The sequence below is a fragment of the Hemitrygon akajei genome, chromosome 31 (assembly GCF_048418815.1).
Source record: "Hemitrygon akajei chromosome 31, sHemAka1.3, whole genome shotgun sequence".
Taxonomy (NCBI): Eukaryota; Metazoa; Chordata; class Chondrichthyes; order Myliobatiformes; family Dasyatidae; genus Hemitrygon; species Hemitrygon akajei.
The window spans coordinates 7025705-7048982 of record NC_133154.1 but is presented as its reverse complement, the minus strand read 5'-3'; the positions used below and the strand labels follow the sequence as shown (position 1 = coordinate 7048982).

The 23278-nt window shown below is 42.4% G+C and overlaps 1 protein-coding gene across 1 annotated transcript; it reads right to left on the bottom strand.

Moving 5' to 3' along the window:
* Positions 1-15048: 15048 nt before the first annotated feature.
* Positions 15049-23104, bottom strand: mief1 (mitochondrial elongation factor 1). The gene is made up of 4 exons (XM_073033806.1): positions 22961-23104; positions 21605-21779; positions 18355-18608; positions 15049-16238 (listed from the first exon to the last, which is right to left on the bottom strand). The coding sequence occupies exons 1-4, from the start codon at positions 23102-23104 to the stop codon at positions 15432-15434; spliced, it is 1380 nt and encodes a 459-aa protein (XP_072889907.1). The 3' UTR covers positions 15049-15431.
* Positions 23105-23278: the final 174 nt, after the last annotated feature.

Genomic DNA, 23278 nt, shown 5'->3' with positions numbered 1-23278 from the left:
GCTGCCCCCAGCACATCCCTGGAAAGAGTAGGTCGCTGACACAAGTGATGCATTTCACTGTACGTTTCAATGTTTCGCTGTACATGTGACAAATAAAGCTAATCTTTATCTTAAACCTTTATTTAATCACCCACGTTGGATAACTCAATGCCTTGCCAAGGCTGATTCATTTCCATTTCAAGTTCAAATTCAGTTATCATTCAACCATACGTGAATATAGCCAAACAAAAGTGTTCTTCTGGGGCCAAGGTGCAAAACACATTACGAACAGCACACTGCACATAACACGTATGATTATGATAGCAGAAAGACATACAGTCACAAAGAAAACAAAGCAATATAACCCAAGTCCCTGAGAGGCATGACTGCAGAATTGATGGTAAGTTGCCCTGGCCCAGCTTGTTCTTCCACTGAATGAACATTAGAGGGCAGCACTGAGCAAAACCAGAGGGCAGCAACAAAACTCTGAACCCAAGTACAGATTTCTTTTCCCCCCACAGAGGCGCCTCCTCTCCTGATCGGCTGCAACAGGTGACACCACAACCTCAGCCTGTTCCTTGCCACAATCGAGGCAACGCAGCTTCCACCCCCCCCCCCGCCATATTGGTCTTACCATTCAACCAGTGAACCAGACTTGCAGTATTCTACATTAGCAGAGTCCAAGTTCAAGTTGGAATTTAATTATCATTCAACCACACAAGAATATAGCCAAACAAAATAGCATTCCTCCGGGACCAAGGTGCAAAACACCTTACCAACAGCACACAGCTCAAATAGCACATATGGTTACAATTTCATAAAAGGCATACAGTCGCAAAGAGAAAAAACGATCCACTGATATGGTGGTGCACTTATACACAGCGACTTCTACAGGATCAATCAAAGGTTAATGTTTTACAATCTCAAGACCCTACTGGACATTAAGAAGTGAGTCTACCCCATCAGTGAGTTGCTCATTGGTGGAGAAACTGAAGGAGCAGGATTTGGTATGGACTGTGATGCTGTCTGTGACTGAAAGGCATCAGTGCGTGAAGGAGGTGAGTAATCTAACAGTGAGTGATTGTCCTAGTTGCTTATCTCAAGACCCTGCTGGACGTTGTCAACGTGGAACGCTGCAAGTCCGATTCACTGTTTTAGTGGTGAATGGTAGGGCCGGAGGGCGAGGTTGCTGCATGGCCTCAGCTGTAGTGAGGACTGGGCCTCAAGCCGAGGTATCACCTGCTTGCAGCTGCCCGGGGAAGGCATTGGAGTTTTGAGTGCCAGAGGCGGTGTGGTGTGGCGTCCACACTGTTCTCCAGCTCGCAGAAGACAAGTCATATTATATTCGACTGCGGACTGCTTCAACATTCAAAGACTCAGAGTTCTGAACTATATATTTTTGTGTAACTGTATTTCACTGATACATACCTCATATGTGCTTTCTATCTTCTATGTGCTATATGTGCCTTATACGAGGGGTGATTGATAAGTTCATGGCCTAAGGTAGGAGTCAATTTTAGAAAACCTAGCACATTTATTTTTCAACATAGTCCCCTCCTACATTTACACACTTAGTCCAGCGGTCATGGAGCATACGGATCTTGGACCTCCAGAAAGTGTCCACAGCAGAGGTGATCGATAAGTTTGTGGCCTAAGGTAGAAGGAGATGAGTTATACAGCTCCCGTTACATGCACATGCAGTTCAACTCTGAGTGATTATGCAGAAAGTTTGAAATTAATAACTCAACAGTTAATAACTCATCGGGGTGATTGTTAAGTTCACGGCCTAAGGTAGGAGATGAGTTATAACTCATAACTGTATAACTCATCTCCTTCTATCTTAGGCCACAAACTTATCAATAACCCATCTGTGGACACTTTCTGGAGGTCCAAGATCCGTATGCTCCATGACCGCTGGACTAAGTGTGTAAATGTAGGAGGGGACTATGTTGAAAAATAAATATGCTCGATTTTCTAAAATTGACTCCTACCTTAGGCCCTCGTATTGTGTATGACTGTTTGTACCATGTTTTTGCACCTTGGCCCAGGACCAACACTATTTAGTTTACCTGTATTCATGGGTATTCCAGTATGGTTGAATGACAGTTGAACTAGAACTTAATATAACCCAAGTCCCTGTGTGGCATGTAGATTGATGTTGTTGTCCTGGTCTAGCTTGCTCTTCCACCCAGTGAACACCAGAGGGCAGCACCATATCAGTGTTCTCCTCCCTTGGTCAACTGCAGCTAATCTTTAAGAATGATGTAAACACGAACTAATGTTATTTCTACCATCCCGGCTTTGTGGTTTTTACAGTGGATATATATTAATAGAATTCACCCAAAGCTTCCTGTTCATGTTCAACTGGATGTCCATCTGTCGGACTACTTCACCACCACACTTGTTACAAGCCAGCCATCAATGGTGCCGGTGGCTGCAACTAATGCAATCCGGTAGAGAGAATTCTTTAGAAATGGTCTTCAGGTTCTGAGCGTGGTCCCACGTCAGTGAAAGCGGATTAGTGTTGAGGAAAGAAAGGTCAGAAAGTATCTGTGACAGAATGGAAGTAGTCGCCAGTCTAGGCTCGATTCCTGCCACTGCCTTTAAGGAATTTGTACATTCTCCCCGTGACTGCGTGGGAGGCTCCAGATTCCCTCCACATTCCAAACACGTACGGATTAGGGTTCAGGTTATTGAGTTGTGGGTATGCTATGTTGGTGTGGTAACACTTGCACACCCCAGCACACCTGTGGACTGTTTTGGCCACAGACGCAAATGACGCATTTCACAGTATGGTTCGCTGTACGTGTGACAATTAAGGCTAATCTTTATCTGAAACCATCAATGAATCACCCACGTTGGACAAAGCTATTCTTTGCCAAGATCTTAAAAGGAATTAAACGAGAAAAAGGACAATGAAGCAAGATAAAGTGGGGGTAATGGTTCGAGAAAGAGAAAGCAAGTAATCTCCCTCTTTGTGAATCTGCATTTCTCTAAGTTTCTGTTTCCTACACAGAGACCTCGGGTGAAAAGTGTACCTGCGGTCACCAGTCAAGAGCAGCTAAAGGTCCCAGTGTCTGGCCTGGCCTGCCTGTTACGCCACTGGCGTTTAGGGCAGCAATGAAGGTCCTCTATTTCTGGCAATGTACAGGGCTTCCTTCATCGTGTCAGTAGCTTCCTCTCGGTTTTCACTGCTGTCAGTCAGGCAACTCCCGGGTGGAGACTCAGGAATACTGTCACACTCAGATGTAGAAGGATTCTTCATTGCTGTTTCCATAACGATTTTGCTTTACCATTCAGGGTTGTTAGCCCTGAGCTGTGTGGCTTTGTACCACTCCAACGCCATATTCAAGTTTGCTGATGTGGGCCCATATCAAAGGTGGTGATGTATCAGCATACAGAAGGGAGACTGAAAATTTGGCTGAATGGTGCAATAGCAACAACCTCTCAATCAATGTCAATACGACCAAGGTACTGATTGTAGACTTCAGAAAAAAGGGAATGCAGAGGTCCGTGAGCCAGCAATCATCAGAGGATCAGAGGTGGAGAGGGTCGATAACTTTAAATTCCTGGGCGTCACTCTCTCAGAGGACCTGTCCTGGACCCATTGTATAAACATAGATGCAAAGAACGTAACACAGCACCTCTGCTTCCTCGGGAGTCTGTGGAGATTTGGCATGTCATCAAAAACTTTGGTAAACCTCTATAGATGTGTGGTGGAAAGTTTGCTGGCTGACTGCATTACGGCCTGGTATGAGAATGATGCACCATCAATAACTCTTGGAGACTGGAAGGGAACGATAGGCTTTTATTAACAGCAAAAGGGAGCACAACATCTCGAAGACTGAGGGAGGTGCAGTGCCCCAATCGCCTTTATACAGGAGTCTGTAGGAGGAGCCACAGGAGCAGTCAGCAGAGGGGCGTGTCCAGACAGGTATACATAGTTTACCACAGAGAACACTAATGCCTTTGAACAGAAAACCGTATGTCACGGGTAAAACCCTCCCAACCATTGAGCACATCTACATGAAACGCTGGTGTAGAGAAACAGCATCATCGGGGTCCCCTACCACTCAGGCCATGCTCTCTTCTCGCTGCTGCCATCAGACAGTGGGTACAAGAGTGTCAGGACTCGCACCACTAGTTTCAAGAACAGTTACTGCCCTCAACCAACAGGCTCTTGAACCACTCATTCTACTTCTGGTGTTCCCACAACCGATGGCCTCACTTTAAGGAGTCTTTATCTTGCTGTTTCATGCTCTTGTTATTTATTGCTATTTACTTATGTTTGCATTTGCACAGTTTGTTGTTCATTGATCCGGTTTACAGTTACAGTTCTGTAAATTTGCTAAGTATACCCGCAGGAAGAAGAATCACGAGGTTGTATGTGGTGACATGTATGTATTGCCTTTTGAAGGTGACCTACTTTTCTGAGTAGTTTCTAAGGCAGAATCGAACAGCGTTTGAACAGTGGCCAATCATAGATTGGCAGCGAGAGAAGAGATGGCTGTCACAGGTCAGCGAGTGTGCATTAAAAAAGCAGTGCTTCACAGGAGTTTCAACCTTTGAACAGTGGCCTATCACAGATCGGGATCCATTAGCAAGGGCAAATAAAAATATTGCAAGTGGAGCGACCGTTGTAGGAGTGGAAAGAGTTAAGAGTGGGGATTTGAGGCTCTAGTTCTTTAAGGTTTCATTTGAACTGCCTAGTCCCATTAACCTGCACCCAAACCATAGCCTTCCATGCCCATGCCATCCATATAAAAATCTCCCTTGTGTTTGCATGCCCCACATGAGGAAGTTTGTTATGTTTCCTACTCCAGGACTGCTTCATTGTATTTGCACCGAGATGCCTCTAAATTAAAAAAGCAGATCAGCTGAGGCCCTCTTCAGCCTTCCGTCCGTGGCCAAATGTTGTTGCTATTAAAGGAATGGGGACCCTGAGGGAGGTCACAGGCAGGGTTGTTTCTGTAACTGCTTGTAGGGCTATGTATACTGTGTGCTAATTTGCAATACATAATTCACATTATCTCTCTGTCTCTATCTCTGGAGACACCAAACCCACCGACTCTCACAGCTACCTGGACTATACCACTTCCCACCCTGTTAGTTGTAAAAATCTTCTCTCAATTCCTCTGTCTCTGCCGCATCTGCTCTCAGGATGAGGCACTTCACTCCAGAACAAAGGAGATGTCCCCCTTCTTCAAAGGGGCTTCCCTTTCTCAAACATCAATGCTGCCCTCAATTACATATTTCACGCATGTCTGCCCTCACCCTAACCACACACCATCCCAACAGGGATAGGGTTCCTCTTGTCCTTACCTACCTATCTATCAGCCTCTGCCTCCAGCACATAATTCTCTGTAACTTCCGCCATCTCCAATGGGATCCCACCGCTAAGCACGTTTCCCTCCGCCCCACTTTCTGCTTTGCATAGGGATCTTCCTCCTGATACTTATCCTTGCAAATGGAAGAAGTGCCACACCTTACCCTACATCTCCTCCCTCACTACCAGTCAGGGCCCCAAACAATCCTTCACCAGTGAGTCTGTTGGGGTCATCAATTGTACCCGATGCTCCTGAATATTGGTGAGACCTGGTGAAGATTGGGAGACCGCTTCACCGAGTGCCTGTTTGCCAGAAAAAGCAGGATCTCCCAGTGGCCACTCATTTTAATTCCATTTCCCATTCCGACATATCCATCCATAGCCTGCTCTACTGTCGCGATGAGGCCACACTCAGGTTGGAGGAGCAACACCTTATATTCCGTCTAGGTAACCTCCAACTTGATGGCATTAACATCAATTTCTCGAACGTCCAGTAACGACACCCACCCCACCTTCACCATTCCCCATCCCCTTTTCCTTCTCTCACCTTACCTGCCCATTGCCTCCCTCTGGTGCTCCTCCCCCTTTATCTTTCTTCCATGGCTTCTCCTATTCGATTCTCCCTTCTCCAGCCCAGTATCTCTTTCACCAATCAATTTCCCAACTCTTTACTTCACCCCTCCCCCTCCCAGTTTCGCCGATCACTTTGTGTTTCTCCGTCCTCTCCCCCACCTTCTTACTCCTCTTGACTCCTCATCTTTTTTCTCCAGTGCTGCTGAAGGGACTTGCCCGAAATGTTGACTGGACTCTTTTCCATAGATACTGCCTAGCCTGCTGAGTTCCTCTGGCATTTTGTATTACCTGGATTTCCAGCATTTGCAGATTTTCCCTTGGTAATCCACATGCTACTTTTTTACATGTTAAGCACCCAAGGATCCACTGGAGGATAACTTGTTTCAACTTGTTCTTTTCCCATGAAATATCAGTCACGATCCTTCAGTGGAAGTAATGGCAGTCCTGTAATTTAACACACAACATATTTAAATTTCAACTTACTTACTGCCTGTTACGGTGATGGCGTTTAGGGCAGCAATGAAGATCCTCCATCTCGGGCAGTCTTTAGGGCTTCCTTCATCGTGTCAGTAGCTTCCTCTCCATTTTGGCTGTCAGTTGTGCAAGCCCTGGGTGGAGACTCGGGAATACCGCTGCACTCAGATGTAGAAGGCTTCTTCATTGCTGTTTCCGTAACAGTTTTGTTTTGCCAGTCAGGGTTGTTAGCCCTGAGCTGAACTCCTGAACCTGGAGGACTGGTAGATCATTCTTAGTCTGGCCTCTACCCTTTGACCTGTTTGGCATGGGGGACCCTACCAAGAGCTAGCCAACATAGTTCTGACTGAGGCACTCAAGTCCCCAAAGCACAAGGTTGTATTCCTCTTGGAGGTCTGAAGTTCAAGTTTAGCTATCATTCAACCATACATGCATCTAGCCAAACGAAACAGCATTCCTTCAGGGTCAAGCTGCAAAACACATTACCAACAGCACATAGTTTATAGCATAAATAGCACTTATGGTAATGACTTCAGAAAAACAGAGTCACAAAGGGGGAAAAAAATAACATAATCCAAGTTGCTAGGTGGCATGTTTGTAGATTTATGGGGTATTATCCTGAGTCCTGCTTGTTCTTCCACTGAGTGAGCACTAGAGGGCAGCACTGAGCAAACACTGGAGTGAAGGTTTGGGTGAGTGATTCCCAGTGGGGCCAGTTATGTGTCCTAAGAGGGCATTAGGAGAAACAGAAGTTGTCGGGGGGTGTTCGGGATTCTTGGTGGGGGAGACAGTAAGCGGCACCCTAACATGAGGCACGAGACCTGACCGACCATGTCAACTCGCTGCCGCTGTCAACGTTCGATACACATTCCCAGTTTGTGTTCATTTTTTAATTTTAATTTAGCTCCATTAATGATGGATAAATATCTACGGTGAGATCTCGGAGTCTGAAGACTGTGAAGCCTTGAATTCTAACCCTGCTAAGAAACAGAAACTACAGAAAGTGTGTCAGTGTTACACACCTGGAGTATGGTTTTATTTCATTCCCATCAGATCCGCGACACCCCACATGTCTTATTTGTAAGACTCTACTGTTTAATGAAGTCATGAAAGCATCAAAATTGCAGGAACACTTCCGTAAAAAATACTACTTACTGTGCCTATAATAAGAATTCACCTACCCACCACCCCACCTGGGAAGTTTTCATTGTTCTACAACATTGAATTATAGTGGATTTAATTTAGCTTTTTTGGCACTGACACTGACAACTTTCGTATCAAAGTGCAAAAAGATCTCTACAAAATTAACTAAATTAATCACAAATATAAAACACAAAATAATTGATTGCATAAGTATTCACCCCCTTTTAATATGACACACCAAATCAGCACTGGTGCAGCCAACTGGATTTAGAAGTCACATAATTAGATAAGGTGTTTCCATTGATTGTAGTAAAAATACACCTGTATCTGGAAGGTCGAACTGAGGTGAGTCAAAAACTACACTATGAAGACAAAAGAACACTCCAAGCAACTCCGTGAAAAAGGTTATTGAAAAGCACAAGTCAGGAGATGGATACAAGAAACTGAATATCCCTTGATCATCAAAAAAATGGGAAGAATATGGCTCAGCTGTATATCTGCCAAGAGCAGGCTGCCCTCAAAAACTGAGTGACCGTGCAAGAAGGGACTAGTGAGAGAGGCCACCAAGAGACCTGTGATAACTCTGGAGGAGTTACAAGCTTCAGTGGCTGAGATGGGAGAGACTGCACACATGTTGCCCAGGTGCTTCACCAGTCGCAGCTTTATGGGAGAGTGGCAAAGAGAAAGTCACTGTTGGAAAAAAACCTCACATGAAATCTCGGCATGTGCAACACAGACTCAGAAGTCAGCTGGTAGATGGCCTGATGAAACCAAAATTGAGCTTTTCAGACATCAGACTAAACGCTATGTTAACATTGCACATCATCAAAAACACACTGTCCCTATCATGAAACCTGTTGGTGGCTGCATTGTGCTGTGAGGATGCTTCACTGCAGCAGGTCCTGGAAGGCTTGTGAAGGTGGAGGGTAAAACGAATGCAGCAAAAGACAGGGAAATCCTGGAGGAAAACCAGATGAAGTTTGCAACTCTCAAGGCTGTAATTGCTGCCGAAGGTGCATCTACTAAATACTGACCTGAAGGGAGTAATTATGCAATCAATTATTTTGTGTTTAATAATTGTAATAAATTTCGACCGATTTGTAGAAGTTTGTTTTCACTTTGATACGGAAGAGTCTTTTTCTGTTGATCAATGTCAAAAGTAAATCCACTGTGACTCTATGTTGTCAAACAATAAAACATGAAATCTTCCAAGGGGGGGTTGCGTGAATACTTTTACAGACACTGTATGGTATTACAGAGTTTTGGAAGGTGAAAGGAACATTTGAAAAGTGTTGCACATCTGGTGATTTAAGAACATAAGGCCCATCGAGCCTGTTCTGCCATTCAATAAGATCATGACTGTAGAGAGCAATCATGTACTACAGAGAGCAATCTAACTGGCTGCATCACTGTCTGGTATGGAGGGAGGGTGCTACTGCACAGGATCGAAATAAGCTGTAGAGAGATATTACCTTAATCAGCACCATCATGGGTAGTATCCAGGCCATCTTCAAAGAGCAATGCCTCAAAAAGGCTGCATCCATCATTAAAGACCCCCATCACCCAGGTCATGCCTTGTTCTCATTGCTACCATCAAGGAGGAGGCACAGGAGCATGAAGTTACACACTCAATGATTCAGGAACAGCTTCCCCTCTGCCATCTGATTTCTAAATGGACATTAAACCCATGAACACTACCTCACTACTTTTTTAATTTCTATTTTTGCATACTTATTTAATTTAACTATTTTATTTATGTACTTACTCTAATTGTCTTTTTCATTATTATGTATTGCATTGTACTGCTGCTTCAAAGATTACAAGTTTCACAACATATGCCAGTGATATCGAACCTAATTCTGATTCAAGTCACACTACCCAGCAACTCCCGATTTAAGCAACACGTACAACAAGCTGGAGGAACTCAGGTCGGGCAGAATCTGTGGAAACGAGCAGTCAACGTTTTGGGCTGAGACCCTTCATCTCCCTATTTAACCCTAGCTTAATTACAGGATAACTTACAATGACCAATTAACCTATTACTCAGTAGGTCTTTGGACTGTGGGAGGAAACTGAAGCACCCGGAGGAAACCCACACTTTACGCAGGGAGGACGTATAGACCCAAATAGAAGATTTCATATAGTGTCATGCTAACTGCTACGCTCCATGGTGCACTAAAAAATGTAAACTTCACGTCAGCTCAGTGATTCAATTGCCAAAACACAATTTTTTATCAAAAGTTCTAACTTCATTATGTTAGGATGCAAACAAAATACATAAAACATGCATTTTTGTGTCATTTGTATGTTGGCAAAGATTAATCTATTGAATAAATATAATTAATGTGCAGAAAGTATTTTCCAACATCTTTCCTCCCTTTGACTTTGATCCGAAATAGAGCCCACAGGCCCATGTTTATTGAACATTGCTGCAACAAAGGTTTTCAGTGGATCTGTGCATAAATGTACTTGCATATATGACAATAAACTCAACTTTGACTTTAATTACAATGGAGGTGGTATAGAAGCCTTAGGTCCCACATCAGCAGGTTCAGAAACAGATATTCTGAACCAACACGAATAAGTCACCACCTCAACTCTGAACTGATTCCATAACCTATGGACTCACTTTCAAGGACTCTACAACTCAAGTTCTCAATATTATTTATTACTTATTTTGTACTTACAGTTGATCTTCTTTTGCACATTGCTTGTTTTCCTAGCTTTTCATCGATCTACTGTGTTTATTTGTACCTACTGTGAATGCCTGCAAGAAAATGAATCTCAGGGTAATATACGGTGACATATATTTACCTTTATAATAAACTTACTTTGATCATTTTAGAGTTTATGGAGGGACAAGCATTTGGAAATTGTGTGTGGCAGGGGCTTAGTCAAGAGAGGATGGGCACTAAGTTCAACTTCAACAAATTTCAGATTCCTGCATTTGCACTGAGATACCTCAGCTAACTGTAAATTAAAAATGATAGGGGTACTGAAGCCCACTCTAGGCTTCCATTCTACTTCCTCACATTTATCAATGTACTCTCAGTGGCTATTTTATTAGGTACACCTGCTCATTAATGCAACTATCTAATCAGCCAATCATGTGACAGCAATTCATTTCCATAAAAGCATGCAGGCACGGTCAAGGAGGTTCAGTTGTTGTTCAGACCAAACATCAGAATGGGGGGAAAATATGATCTAAATGACTTTGACCATGGAAAGATTGTCGGTGCCAGACGGGGTGGTTTGAGTATCTCAGGAGTTGCTGATCTCCTGGGATTTTCACGCACAAGTCTCTATAGTTTACAGAGAATGGTGCAAAAAAAAATCTAGTGAGTGGTGGTTCTGTGGGGATAAATGCCTTGTTAATGAGAGAGGTCAGAGGAGAATGGCCAGACTGATTCAAGCTGACAGGAGGGTGACAGTTACTCAAATAATTCGGAGGTACCTAATAAAGTGGCCACTGATTGCACATGCAAACTTGAGGGTAATCTCTGGAACATCTCACTGATGAGAATTCAGGCTATTCTATCCTACTCCAAACAGATCAGCTTTTATTCCTGGCATTCTCACCCTAAATGCTCCAAGAAAGAGCAACACGTTTAAAAAAATAACTAAAGCAAACGCTGATCGAAAAGCAAAGAACTGTAGGTACTGGAAGTCTAAAAAGACCAACGTGGTCAGCTAATCTCAGGACAAGCAGCATCTGTAAATGATGTGTTCTCTTCAAAGATTGCCTGATCAAAAATTAATTACAGGCTCCATTGGTATGGCTACAGAAGGCATGACAGATAGCGTAGGAGCTACAGCAACGCTTTATAACACGCCAGCTGTAAGACCTGGGTTCGATTTCCTCCACTTTCTGTAGGGAGTTTGTATATTCTCCCTGTGACCACTTGGGTTTCCTCCGGGTGCTCCAGTTTCTTCCTCACATTCCAAAGAATTTACGGTATGTTGTGGGCATGCCATATCGGCCTCCCCCAGCACATCGCTGCCGTGTTTCACTGTACGTTTCAATGTATATACGACAAATAGAGCTAATCTTTCAAATAGCGATAAAAGCAGTATCAATGTGCGCTGGAAATAGGACCAGGCAAAAAATTCCAGAAATAACAGCCATACATTATGTTATGGTATCGTAGCAGTTAGTGTGGCACTATAACAGCTTGGGGTGTCAGAGTTTGGAGTTCAATTCTGGCCTCCTCTGTAAGGAACCTCTGTATATCCTCCCTGTGGAATATACAAGTTTTCTCCCACAGTCCAAAGTTGTACCAGTTAGAAGGTTAATTGGTTACTGTAAATCATCCCACGTTTAGGATAGGCTTAAATCGGGGTGTTGGGAGTTGCTGGGCGTCATAGCTGAGGGGCCAAAGGGACCTATTTCACACTGTATCTTTAAACTAAAAAAAATAAAACAAGCCATCAAGCGTTGATTTCTCTTGATCCTATCTTGATCCATGCCAATGTTACCTGAATACTTGAATATCATGACAGTACCTCTCTTCAGCTCTCACTCAGGCAATGTTTCAGGTTCAACCACATTCTGGTTTAAAAAAAAAATTTCCTCAACACCTCTGTCTTCTACTGTCTTTCCCTCTAGTTATCAATACCTCTGTCAAGGTGAGCAGTTTATCATATCTACCCTATCCTATCTATACCCTCAATTTTGTATACCTCAATCAGCACCCCCTCTCCCTCCTCCAAACATCGACTGCCCTGAGGCAAACAAACCCAGCCGATTCAGTCTTTCCTCACAACTGAGACTCCATTTCAGGTCACTCACATCATTTTGATAAGGAAGTTTTCTTGTAGAAAAAAAATCCAAGTTCACAATATCCAAGATCTTTTCAAATCAATAAACTGAAATATAAAATTATTTATAACTTTAATAAAGCTAGCTGTAAAAGATGGTTCATTAAATACTGGGGGATACTTTTCTAAAGGCAGCTTCCTGAATGGGAAGGAACTTACCTTTTCAGGGAAAACATTTTTACTGTGCTGCAACACCAAGGGAAACCTTCTGATCCACAGCATCTGCATACTTGGAAAAAGTGAAATTTACATCATGTTTACCCTGCTGTTTGAGGGAGGAACTTGAATACTGAAATGATTGCTTCCTGGTTAAGTTACTGAACTAGACAGTGGAGATCTGCACTGTTGATATAGTAACAACAGTTTGAATCTCTTCATGGTACAGGGAACTTAAATTCAAGACATTTAATTTTAAATTTAAGGACAAGTTCTTAAGAGCCTGAAGAGACACACTCAACATTTTAGGAAGTTTCTGCCAACAGATTTCAAAATGGTCCATGAACAGTATATTCCCCTCTCTTTGCATAACTTTTTTAAATATTTCCTATAGTAACAGTGATTTTTCTATGTATTGCATGTACTAAGGCCACAAAACAACATTTTAATAACACAAACTCGATTCTGATTAGCCTGCAATTTAATAACAGCAACCGTGATACTGGACTTGCATGAAAACCTGGTCTGGATCATGAATATTCACCGTGATAAGCTGGCCTGCATGCAAATCCTGTTGTCACTTTTGGTTCGCATTGCCCACTGGGAACTGAAGTACTTTATTATGTACACGTGTAATATACATCGTCCCCCTTTAAGAAAAACTAAACACAATACTTTGTCCTCATAAACCTGTAAGAAACAATAATGCTTTCCAACAAAGATATTTACATCAGCTTCAATTGTAATGACCAAATATAGTCTCTTATTCACTCATCAACTCTCAATCAGTCTCTGACACAAAATATAGGCCAGTACTGTCACATTCAATTAATGGTTACAGTGCGGACCCACACCAGAACCACAGATACTGCTTGGTACGGAAAATGCACTACGTCAGACGGGTAGGCTCTACAATGGGTATGCAAAACTGCCCAATGCATCACTAGCACCAGCTGACCCGCCATCAAGGACATACATACAGAAAGGTGCTGGAAAAGGGCCAGTAATATCATGAAAGATTCCACACACTCTGCTCGTGGACTGTTTGTCCCACTCGCATCAGGGAGGAGGCTACATAGCATCCACACAGGACCTACAGACTCAAAAAGACACTTCCACAACCAGCAAGGTTGATCAACACCCCCACCACTACTTTACTATTTCCCATCAGTCATCTTATGTACAGCCTAGTGTCACTTTATGGACATACTGTACAAACAATGAATAAGATACAAGGTATCTTATGTATTTATTTTTTTTTCTTTTAAAATTATTGTGTTATCTTTTGTGGATTTTTTGTGCTGCATCAGATCTGGAGTAACAGTTATTTCACTCTCCTTGCACTTCGTGTATAGGAAATGACATTAAGCAATCTGAATTTTAAAATACAGCTATAGATATAATTGAAGCATTAACTGTGCTTCCCTCTCCTCTGGTGACATTTCCAACATTTATTTCAAATTTCCAGCATCCATGATATTCAAAACAAGTAATTTACTGATGTAGCCTATTGGATCGACAAGTCATTATTGGAAGGCATTTAACCCAGAAATTTTCTCTTTAACCTGCTGGCTACAAACTTTACCACAACAACTTAGGCCTCCTTTAAATTTTAAATAATTTAACTTGTAAACTTCTACAGATGTACTGTGGAGAGTATTCTGAGAGGCTGCATCACTATCTGGTATGGGGATGGAGGCTACTGCAAACGATTGAAGTAAATTGCAGAAACTTGTAAAATTAATCAGCTCCACCATGGGTACTAGCCTCCACAGTCTCCAAGACATCTTCAGGGAGTGGTGCCTTAGGAAGACGGCGTCTATCATTAAAGACCCCACCACTCAGGACATGCTCTCCTCTCATTATTACCATTGGAAAGGAGGTACAGAAGCCTGAAGGCACACACACAGCAATTCAGGAACAGCTTCTTCCAGCCATCTGATTTCTAAATGGACATTGAAACACACACACAGAGTAATTCAGTTTTTTTTCTCTCTACCGTAAAGTTTAACAATTTTCATGACATATGCTGGTGTCATTAAAACCTGATTCTTATTTCTGTGACTTCACATTTTCCTTGAAATTTACTACAATGTAACAGGGTTCTGGCTCCACAGGTTTTTGCCTTTTTCACAGGGAATATAAAAATACATGTAGATGCTAGAATTCTGAAATAAAATCAGAAAATGCTGGGAACATTCAACAGGTCAGGCACTGTCTGTGTAAAGAGAAACTGTTCTAAATCGAACATAAAATATTAATAATAATTCTCTTTTGACAGATTCTGCTCATCCCACTGAATGCTTCCAGCATTTTCTACTTATATTTCATTTCAGAGTCAGAAATCCAAGAGGAATTTGTGCAAAACGAGAAGTTGCAGCTTAAAAACCCATGGACATTTGGGAGGGTCCTGTTGAAGTGGAAAGGCATCTCACACAATCTTGAAGTGGAAGGAAACTTTTCATTGAATTTCTGCTTGATTTTACTTTTTAATCTTTAGTGTGTACATTCCTTTTAAGATGTACCCCCATTGTGATAATCCTGGAAATTCATTGTTTTAAAAAAATCAGCAGAAAGTGTAACTGGACCAATCAAACTGGCTTTATTAACAGTTGCAATTTTGAAAACTTCCTTCCAAACTTTTCAAACTCATTTTTATTTTACATCTTTATATTTTCTGCATTAGTGGGGAAATATATATTTCATATTTGGCTTACTAAAGGACAATTTAGCTCTCAGCCCAAGCTTAATTCTGTCTGATACCCCAGATCTGTAAATTATATTGAAACCTTTCCCTCAGTATCATTTCCATGCAACTTCCAATAATTACAGATTTAGGAAATGCAGAACACAGTCATCGAGTCAATGGGGTTATTAAAAGTTTAACAGCTGTCTAACTGTTGTCTGGAGAAGCCTGATAACTATCAAGTAGAAATCTCTGTGAGCTGACCTCAAACCTAATTCAAGTATTTAACAGAGTTTCTGGTTCAGATAAGGAAGAGTACAGCATGTATCCCAACTCATCAATCTCCTCTTCCGTAAATTCCAAAAACAGGTTCACTTTGGTATCTAAACTGCATGGTAAGAAGCCTTGCTCCAAGTAGCTTATTAATTCTTTAAGTACCAGCAGGAATTTATCAGCCAGTGTCTCTGAAGCCCAGTCCGATTCCTTTCCGCAACCATACAGGATCACGTTGGTCAGCTGACTAGCCGTCAACTTGTTGAGGATGGCATTGGACTTGCAGATGGCCTTCAGTATCTTGAGGCAGCAGCAGCGACAGCCTCCGTCCCTCTCGTCCAGGGCACGAAGCTTGGCGGTTTCAGCAGTTCTGAAGCTTTGCCGCCACATGTTGTCATACCGTCCATTGCGGTGTGGTTTGGCAATCAGCATGGTGTCCTCCATCACGATCAGTGGTAGGAAGTCAATAAATAATTTTTTACTCGTGTCGTACTGAACTTCCAAAGTCAATGTTTCTGACGGAACCACTGGCCGAATGATGAGGTCCAGGACACTCCCGATAGCTGGCCAGTTGATGGTCCCTGACAAGACTTTATCAAAATTTTCAGTCACTACTTTAGGTGACAGGTAACCACCAACAATGCAGCGGTCCCAGTAGCTGCTGTTGCGGGGAAAGTATTCCAGGTTTTCCCTGCGGACCAGCCAGAATCCAGGGATGTTCATAATGGTCTCCTCACCTGGAACTGTAGCCCAGAGGTTCCTTTCTAGGACCAAGGGTACCATCAGCTGAACGTGATCGGCAGTGATGACCTAAAGTGTCAGATACAATTAAACTCTTCTGTTATCACTGTAAGAACATGCTGTATCAAGACAAGCACATACAGTAACAAAATAAAACAAGTTACAATAGAACAACACTAGTTACCTAAAAACCAAAGTCTTTGAATGTTCTTCCCTCTTCAACAGAATGGATCTGCAGAGGAAGTTTCCGACAGTGGGAAATTCTAGGACCAGAGGGCACAGCCACAGAATAGAAGGACGTCCATTTTGAATAGAGATGAAGAGGAGTTTCTTTTGCCAGAAGGTGGAGAGCCTGTGGAAATTATTGCCACAGACGGCTGTGGAGGCCAAGTCATTGGGTACATTTAAAATGGAGGTTGATAGGTTGACAAAGGTTACGAGGAGAAGGCAGGAGATTGGGGTCGAGGGGGATAATAAATCAGCCCTGATTGAATGGTAGAAGCAGTCTTGATGGGCCAAATGGCCAATTTTGCTCCAAAGTCTTATGGTTTTATGCTTAGCTTTTTTGTGATCTTTTTTGTAACAAAACCATCGAGTAAATCTGCATCTCTTTATCATCAGCAGAATGGAGTGAGAATCTGAGACCTGGGAGTTCCTGATTCACAAAATAAATGAACCTACCGTGACTAAATTCATGGTAGCATAGTGGTTAGCATTGCACCATCACAGCTCAAGGAGGAGGAAGGGAGGGCAGAGTTCAGAGTTCAATCCTGGTGTACTGCTCAAGGAGTCCCTGTGAAATGTGTGTGTTTTCCCCAGATTCCTCCAACATTCCAAAGACTTACCAGGTACATTAACTGGAAATTGTAAATTGTCCCGTGATTAGGTTAGAGTTAAATCAGGGTTGTTGGGGGATGCTGGGTTGCTGTGGTTCGAAGGGCTGGAAGGGGCAATTCCACACTATATCACTAAATAAAATAATTTTAAAAATAGAACACCAGCACCTTTTGGATTTATGCTACTATTACAATATTCCTGTAATATTCACATTGTGGCAGCACCCACAATAAGTATGCACCCTTCCTCTACATTGCCCAATAATGCTCTAACATTTCTTAGGGCTCTTTCCAGTAACATTGAACATCTTCAGGTGTATTACTGACACCATCTTCAAGCCCATGTTTATGAAGGAGGACAGATTCTCATAACATCACATTATTAGATTACCTTGTTACTTATCAGGTTACTGACCATAGGAACCTGTACATCCAATCGTTTGCCAAGACTCCATGGCACAATTCAAAACACAAAACTGCAAAGTGTTTTGGAATGTGCTGGTTCCGTGCAAAGCCTGACAGCAGGACAAACCAGAAAACCCAGGCCAACTATTTTGGGCCCTATATCTAAAAAAGGATGAGCTGGTATTGGAGAGAGTCCAGAGGTGTTTTATCAAAAAGAGAATGATCAAAATCAGGTTTAGTATCACAGTCACATGTCATGAAATTTGTTGAATGCCAGGAATGAAAGGGTTAACATAAGAGGAGCATTTGATGGCTCTGTGCCTGTACTCGCTGGAGTTTAGAAGAAAAAGGGGAGAATCTCACCAAAGCCAATTGAATATTGAAAGGTTTAGTTAGAGTAGATATGGACTAGATGTTTCCAATAGTGGAGGAGTCTAGGACCAGAGGACACAACTTCAGAATAGAGGACATCCCTTCATAACAGAGATGAGGAATTTCTTTAACCACAGGGTGGTGAACTGGGGAATCCATTTCCACAGATGAGTGTGGGGGCCAGGTGATCAGGTATATTTGAAGCAGAAGTTGATAGGTGCTTAACTAGTAAGGACGTTAAAGGGAATGGGAGGAAGACAGGAAAATGGGGCTGAGAAGGAAATCAACCACAATTGAATGCTGGCATGAACTCAATGGGCTGAATGGCCTAATTCTGCTTTATCATCTGATGGATCAAGCAATTACCAGTGTGATTTGATCTAACCTTGCACTGGGTGACAGGAAATTAGTAAAACCATAAATCTGTCCCTTTCCTAACCCCATTGTAGTTTCTTTTTATTCTTACACTAGACTTGTCTCGACAACACAGCATTCAGTGGCAGAGAAACGGGACAAGTGGTCTACCATCTGATCTGATGAAACGATTTAACGGAATTAAATTGAACCCAAACCTGTAGGTCATCATACAGACTGCCACTGAGGTACATATCCCGGAGAGGCATGTCAGGAAGCTTGGTGTGGATGAAGTTCCTCAGCTCTGCACAGATATCCAATGCAGCCTGTTTGGCTCGGCTCACTTCCGCACCCGGGATAACGACGTGCTTACGGTAATATGCAAAGAGCTTGTCCTGCATGGACAACCGAAGCCTGGCTTTCTTCAGATCCATTTGGGTCTTCCTACTAGGACTAGCACCCTTGGAAGCATCTGTATCAAGATACAATTGGAACAAATTCAACATATGCATGCTTGGACAATGACAGCAATATCAAATCAATGTCCAATAAGTATAGACTGCCTCAATATTTATGATTTACAGCAAGTGAAAGGTATATATAAATGAAATACTCTCCTCGCCGTACCTAGGCATTGTAAATAACAGCAAGGCTTGGGGCTACGTAGAGCTGGACAACAGGTCAATCAGAAAGCCCAAGCCTACTACTTTTGGGCCCTATATTTAAGAAAGGCATCAAAGAAGGCTCAGGGAGTACAATCCCAGGAATGAAAGAGTTCACATATGAACAGCACTTGAGGGCTCTCGGCCTTTTCTTATTGGACGTTAGGAGAATGAAGGGGGATCTCATTGAAACCTACTGAATATATGAAATAATTACTCCATTAACACAAGGGATTCTGCAGATGCCGGAAATCCAGAGCAACACACACAAAGTGCTGGTGAAGCTCAGCACGTCAGGCAGCATTTATAGAGGGGAATAAACAGTTAATATTTTGGGCCAAGACCCTTTTTCAGGACTGGAAAGGAAGGAGGAAGAAACCAGAATAAGGTGGTGGGGGAGGTGATGGGTGAGGGGGGCATGTGGGGGATGAGTTAAGAAGCTAGACGGGAGTAAGTGGAAGAGATAATGGGGCGAAGGAGAAATCTGACAGGACAGTGGACCATGGAAGAAAAGGGAGGAGGAGGCAACCAGAGGTAGATAAAGGGCTTGTGAGGAGAAGAGGAGTGAGAGGGTAAACAGAATAGGGAATACAAAAAGAGAGAATGAGGGAGAGGGGCAAGATTACTGAAAGTTGAAGAAATAAATGTTTATGCCCTTTAAGTGGAACAAACTCATATACAACAGCTCAAAAATGCACATTTATGAAGCATTAGGGATCAGCCACAGAAGTGTAGATCAACACTCTCTGTATAGGTGATTCAGCATGGCAACTTTAAAAGGATCCAATGCTGAACCACTTTCATGTCATGACAGCAGAGAATAAAGCTCTTTATATATTTGCATATCAGAGAAGTGGAAATATAAAATATTTATTTAAAGCACTTATGAAGTCTAGTCCCTGAAGCAGTGTGGGAAATCCAACAGCTAATTTGCACATGGCAAGCTCCCAAATCGATTACTAACTGGAAAATCTGTTTGTTGTAGAGATGTACGATGGAGGGCATTCTAGCCAATTACCTCACCACTCTGGTCTCATCACGTATGAAGCTTTTATATTGCTTACTTTTTAAACTTTATATATTTCAGAACTCAGAATCGGGTTTAATATCACTAGTATATGTCGTGGAATTTGTTGTTTTATATCAAAATAAATAAGTAATAAACCTGATTCTGAGACACCTGTTTCAGCAGTAGAGCCCAGGGACAAGAGCACCAGAGGCTTTAAAGCTGTGATATGAAAGAATCAAGCGAGGACACACAAGACCAGAAACAAATGGTACAAATTATGTACATCCAAAAGCAGTTTTGCCAAAGCACACTGCTGCCCACCCAAAAAATAATCCTTCACTAATTCCCCCCTTTAATAAACAGATGATTTAGTGTTGGTTACAGCTCAGTTCATCAGGGAAAAGCCCTCCCCACCACTGAGCACATCTACATGGAGCACTACTGCTAGAAAGCATCCATATCAAAGACCCCCACCATCCAGGCCATGCTCTCTTCTCACTGCTGCCATCAAGAAGGATACAGGAGCCTCAGGACTCACACCACCAGCTTCAGGAACAGTTATTACCCCTCAACCATCAAGCTTCTAAACCAAAGGGGATAACTTCACTTGCCCCATCACCGAACTGTTCCTACAACCTATGGACTCACTTTCAAGGACTCTTCATCTCATGTTCTTGATATTTATTGGTTATTTATTTTATTGTTATTATATTTTCAGTTTGCTGTCTTTTGCACATTGGTTGTTTGTCTATCCGTCCTGATCTCCTGTTAAGATGGCACCTGCATACGACACTCCTTTGGTCGACATCTTCTGGATAGATCATGAAACCATCTTTTACACTTCTATTATGTATTTTACATTTGTTGCTCGTCTTGAATATGATTCTCGGACTGTTGGAGCCTGTGTTTTACTGTTTGGAGATCGTGTGGGTGCTTCAGTGCTCTACATTCTCCAAGAGGATTCCGGGAGACACAAGGCGTGAGCAAACCTTGCGGCGAGAAGGCTGCAGGATGGCCTGTAGGCTGACGTTTGACCCCATTTTGCCCATTACAGCTTCTATTGCTCGCTGATTAAAGTGACGAGGGCTAAAGTTTGGAGGTCACTTGTTCCAGCACTCTGCAGGCTCTGAGACGATTCCAGGAGGCAGAGGCAACAGCAGCATGCACAAACCTCGCCCATTAAAGTGACGAGGGAGATTGAGGCATCGAAGTGAGTGCAGAGGGTGAGCACTGGCTGCCTTTTGATCGGATGCTCTGTACCGAAAAAGGGAGAGCCTGCTGCTGTGCATGGAGACTGTTGCCTAGGTTTTTTCGGCATTTGGATGTGAACTTGGACTATAAAGTTTTTCTCCCCAGTCTTTTAGTTTTTTTATATTCCGTATTTTTTCACCTGATCTCCTCAGATTTTTTTGTGTGAGGAGGGAGATTTGGGGGTCGATGTGCCTGTTAAGTTTTTTTTTGTGCAGGAGCGATCTGGAGGTTGAAGTGCCCGATCCGTTTTTGTTCGTTTGTTTTTGCAGGGAGGTGGGATTTTGGGGTTGATAATTATGCTGCCTTTCTTTTTCTTTCTTGGTTTCTTGGCTGCCCAGAGAATTGAAGAATTTCAGAGTTGTATTCTTTGATAATAAAATGAAACTTCTGTTGGGAGCAGTCATTCATTTATTCTACTGTGTTTCTTGGTATTTACTGTGAATGCCTGCAAGAAAGTGAACTTCAGAGTTGTACATGGTGATATATATGTACTTTGACCATAACTTTACTTGAACTTTGACTACATCACTACCCCTATGAACTTACCTGCTTCACAGCTGGTGGGGAGTGTCTGTAGGGACCTGCTGATGTTGCCTTTCATGTCCCTGCTCAATAAGCGGGGTGATGACCCAATCCAGCTGGGCTCCTCCCAGCTTTGCTTTGCTGATCTCAAATCCATTTTGCTGGGGCTACTGGGGGCACTGATTGCTCGGTCGTACATCTGTAAGATAAAGGCGAAGGGTCACAAGAACCTCAAAGTAACAGGTAATGTTTTCCAATAGTCAAAGGAAGCGAGCAAGACAAAGTAAAAATCCTATTCAAGCAAATTTTAGTGCTACTTGCGTTATATCATTACATTTCTCAAGCCTGTTGAGATAGCAACTAACTACACTCAGTGGCCACTTTAAGTACTGTATACAGCTGCTCGTTAATGCAAATATTTAATCAGCCAATCACGCGGCAGCAACTCGATGCATAAAAGCATGGAGACATGGTCAAGAAGTCCAATCAGAATGGGAAATAAATATGATCTAAGTGACTTTGACTGTGGAATGATTGTTGGCCTCAGAAACTGCTCATCTACTAGGATGTTTGTGGAGGACAGTCTCTAAACTTCAGAGGGAATGGTGCAAGAAACAAAAAAACATTCAGTGAGCAGCAGTTCTATGGGAAAAAAGTGTTATTAATGAGAGCGGATGGTCAGAATGGTGTAAGCTGACTAGAAAGCGACAGTATCTCAAATAACCACACATTTCAACAGCAGTGTGCAGAAAAGCATCTCTAAACACACAACAGGTTGAACCTCGAACTGGATGGCCTACGGCAGCAGAAGACCACACCAGGTACCACTCCTGTAATAATAAAGTGATCACTGAGTGCACTTCAATAAAAACAAGATGTCAAAGTTGTTTCACAAGGAAGTTACCAAACGAAACCAAGTGTGGAGATAAGGACAAATGACTAAAGCTTGTGAAATTATTGGTTTTAACAAATAGGAAAGAGAGGCAAGTTTACAATGAAATATGGAAACTTAGAGCCTGGACAGCTGAAGACCCATGTGCCAAAGATAGAGGGTTTAAAACAGGATGCACTAGAGGTAGAATTGGAAGGTCACAAATATACTGTAGAGACAGGAATGATAACGGAAATAGAGAAGGGTGGCGTCCAGAGCAATTTGAAAAATCTGAAGCATTGTCAGGGCGATAGTAAGCATGCACAAGGTCAAAGTTTGGATGGATCTTTTCATGAGTTACAATACATATTCGAGATCTCTGTTGCATACATTTGTACATGGTGCGAAGTGAAAACCAGTTTCTCTAATACAGTTTAAAAATAAGTATTTCAAAATTGAAAGCTGAAGAAAATGGTGCAGGTATGTTGAAAAATGAAGAGCATTCTTACCCTCTTTACTGCCAATGTTGCAATGCCCAACATCGCAGCACCACCAACACCTAACACCAGCCGGGCATTTGAGAGGACAAAGTCAATGGCATTCCCTACTCCATTGTCTCCTTTCTTGTTTTTCCCTTCTCCCATACCAGCCATTATGAACAAAGAACACCTAGTGAAACAATATTAGTGTCAATATTATCCTTTACTTAAAATGTATCAAAATGCATACTCCTTTAGTTAAACATTGATTGGGTGGTAGCTGATGAGGAAGGAAGGTTGTCATGGAACCAAAAACTACCTACTAACCTTAAGCACAAAGAGATTCTG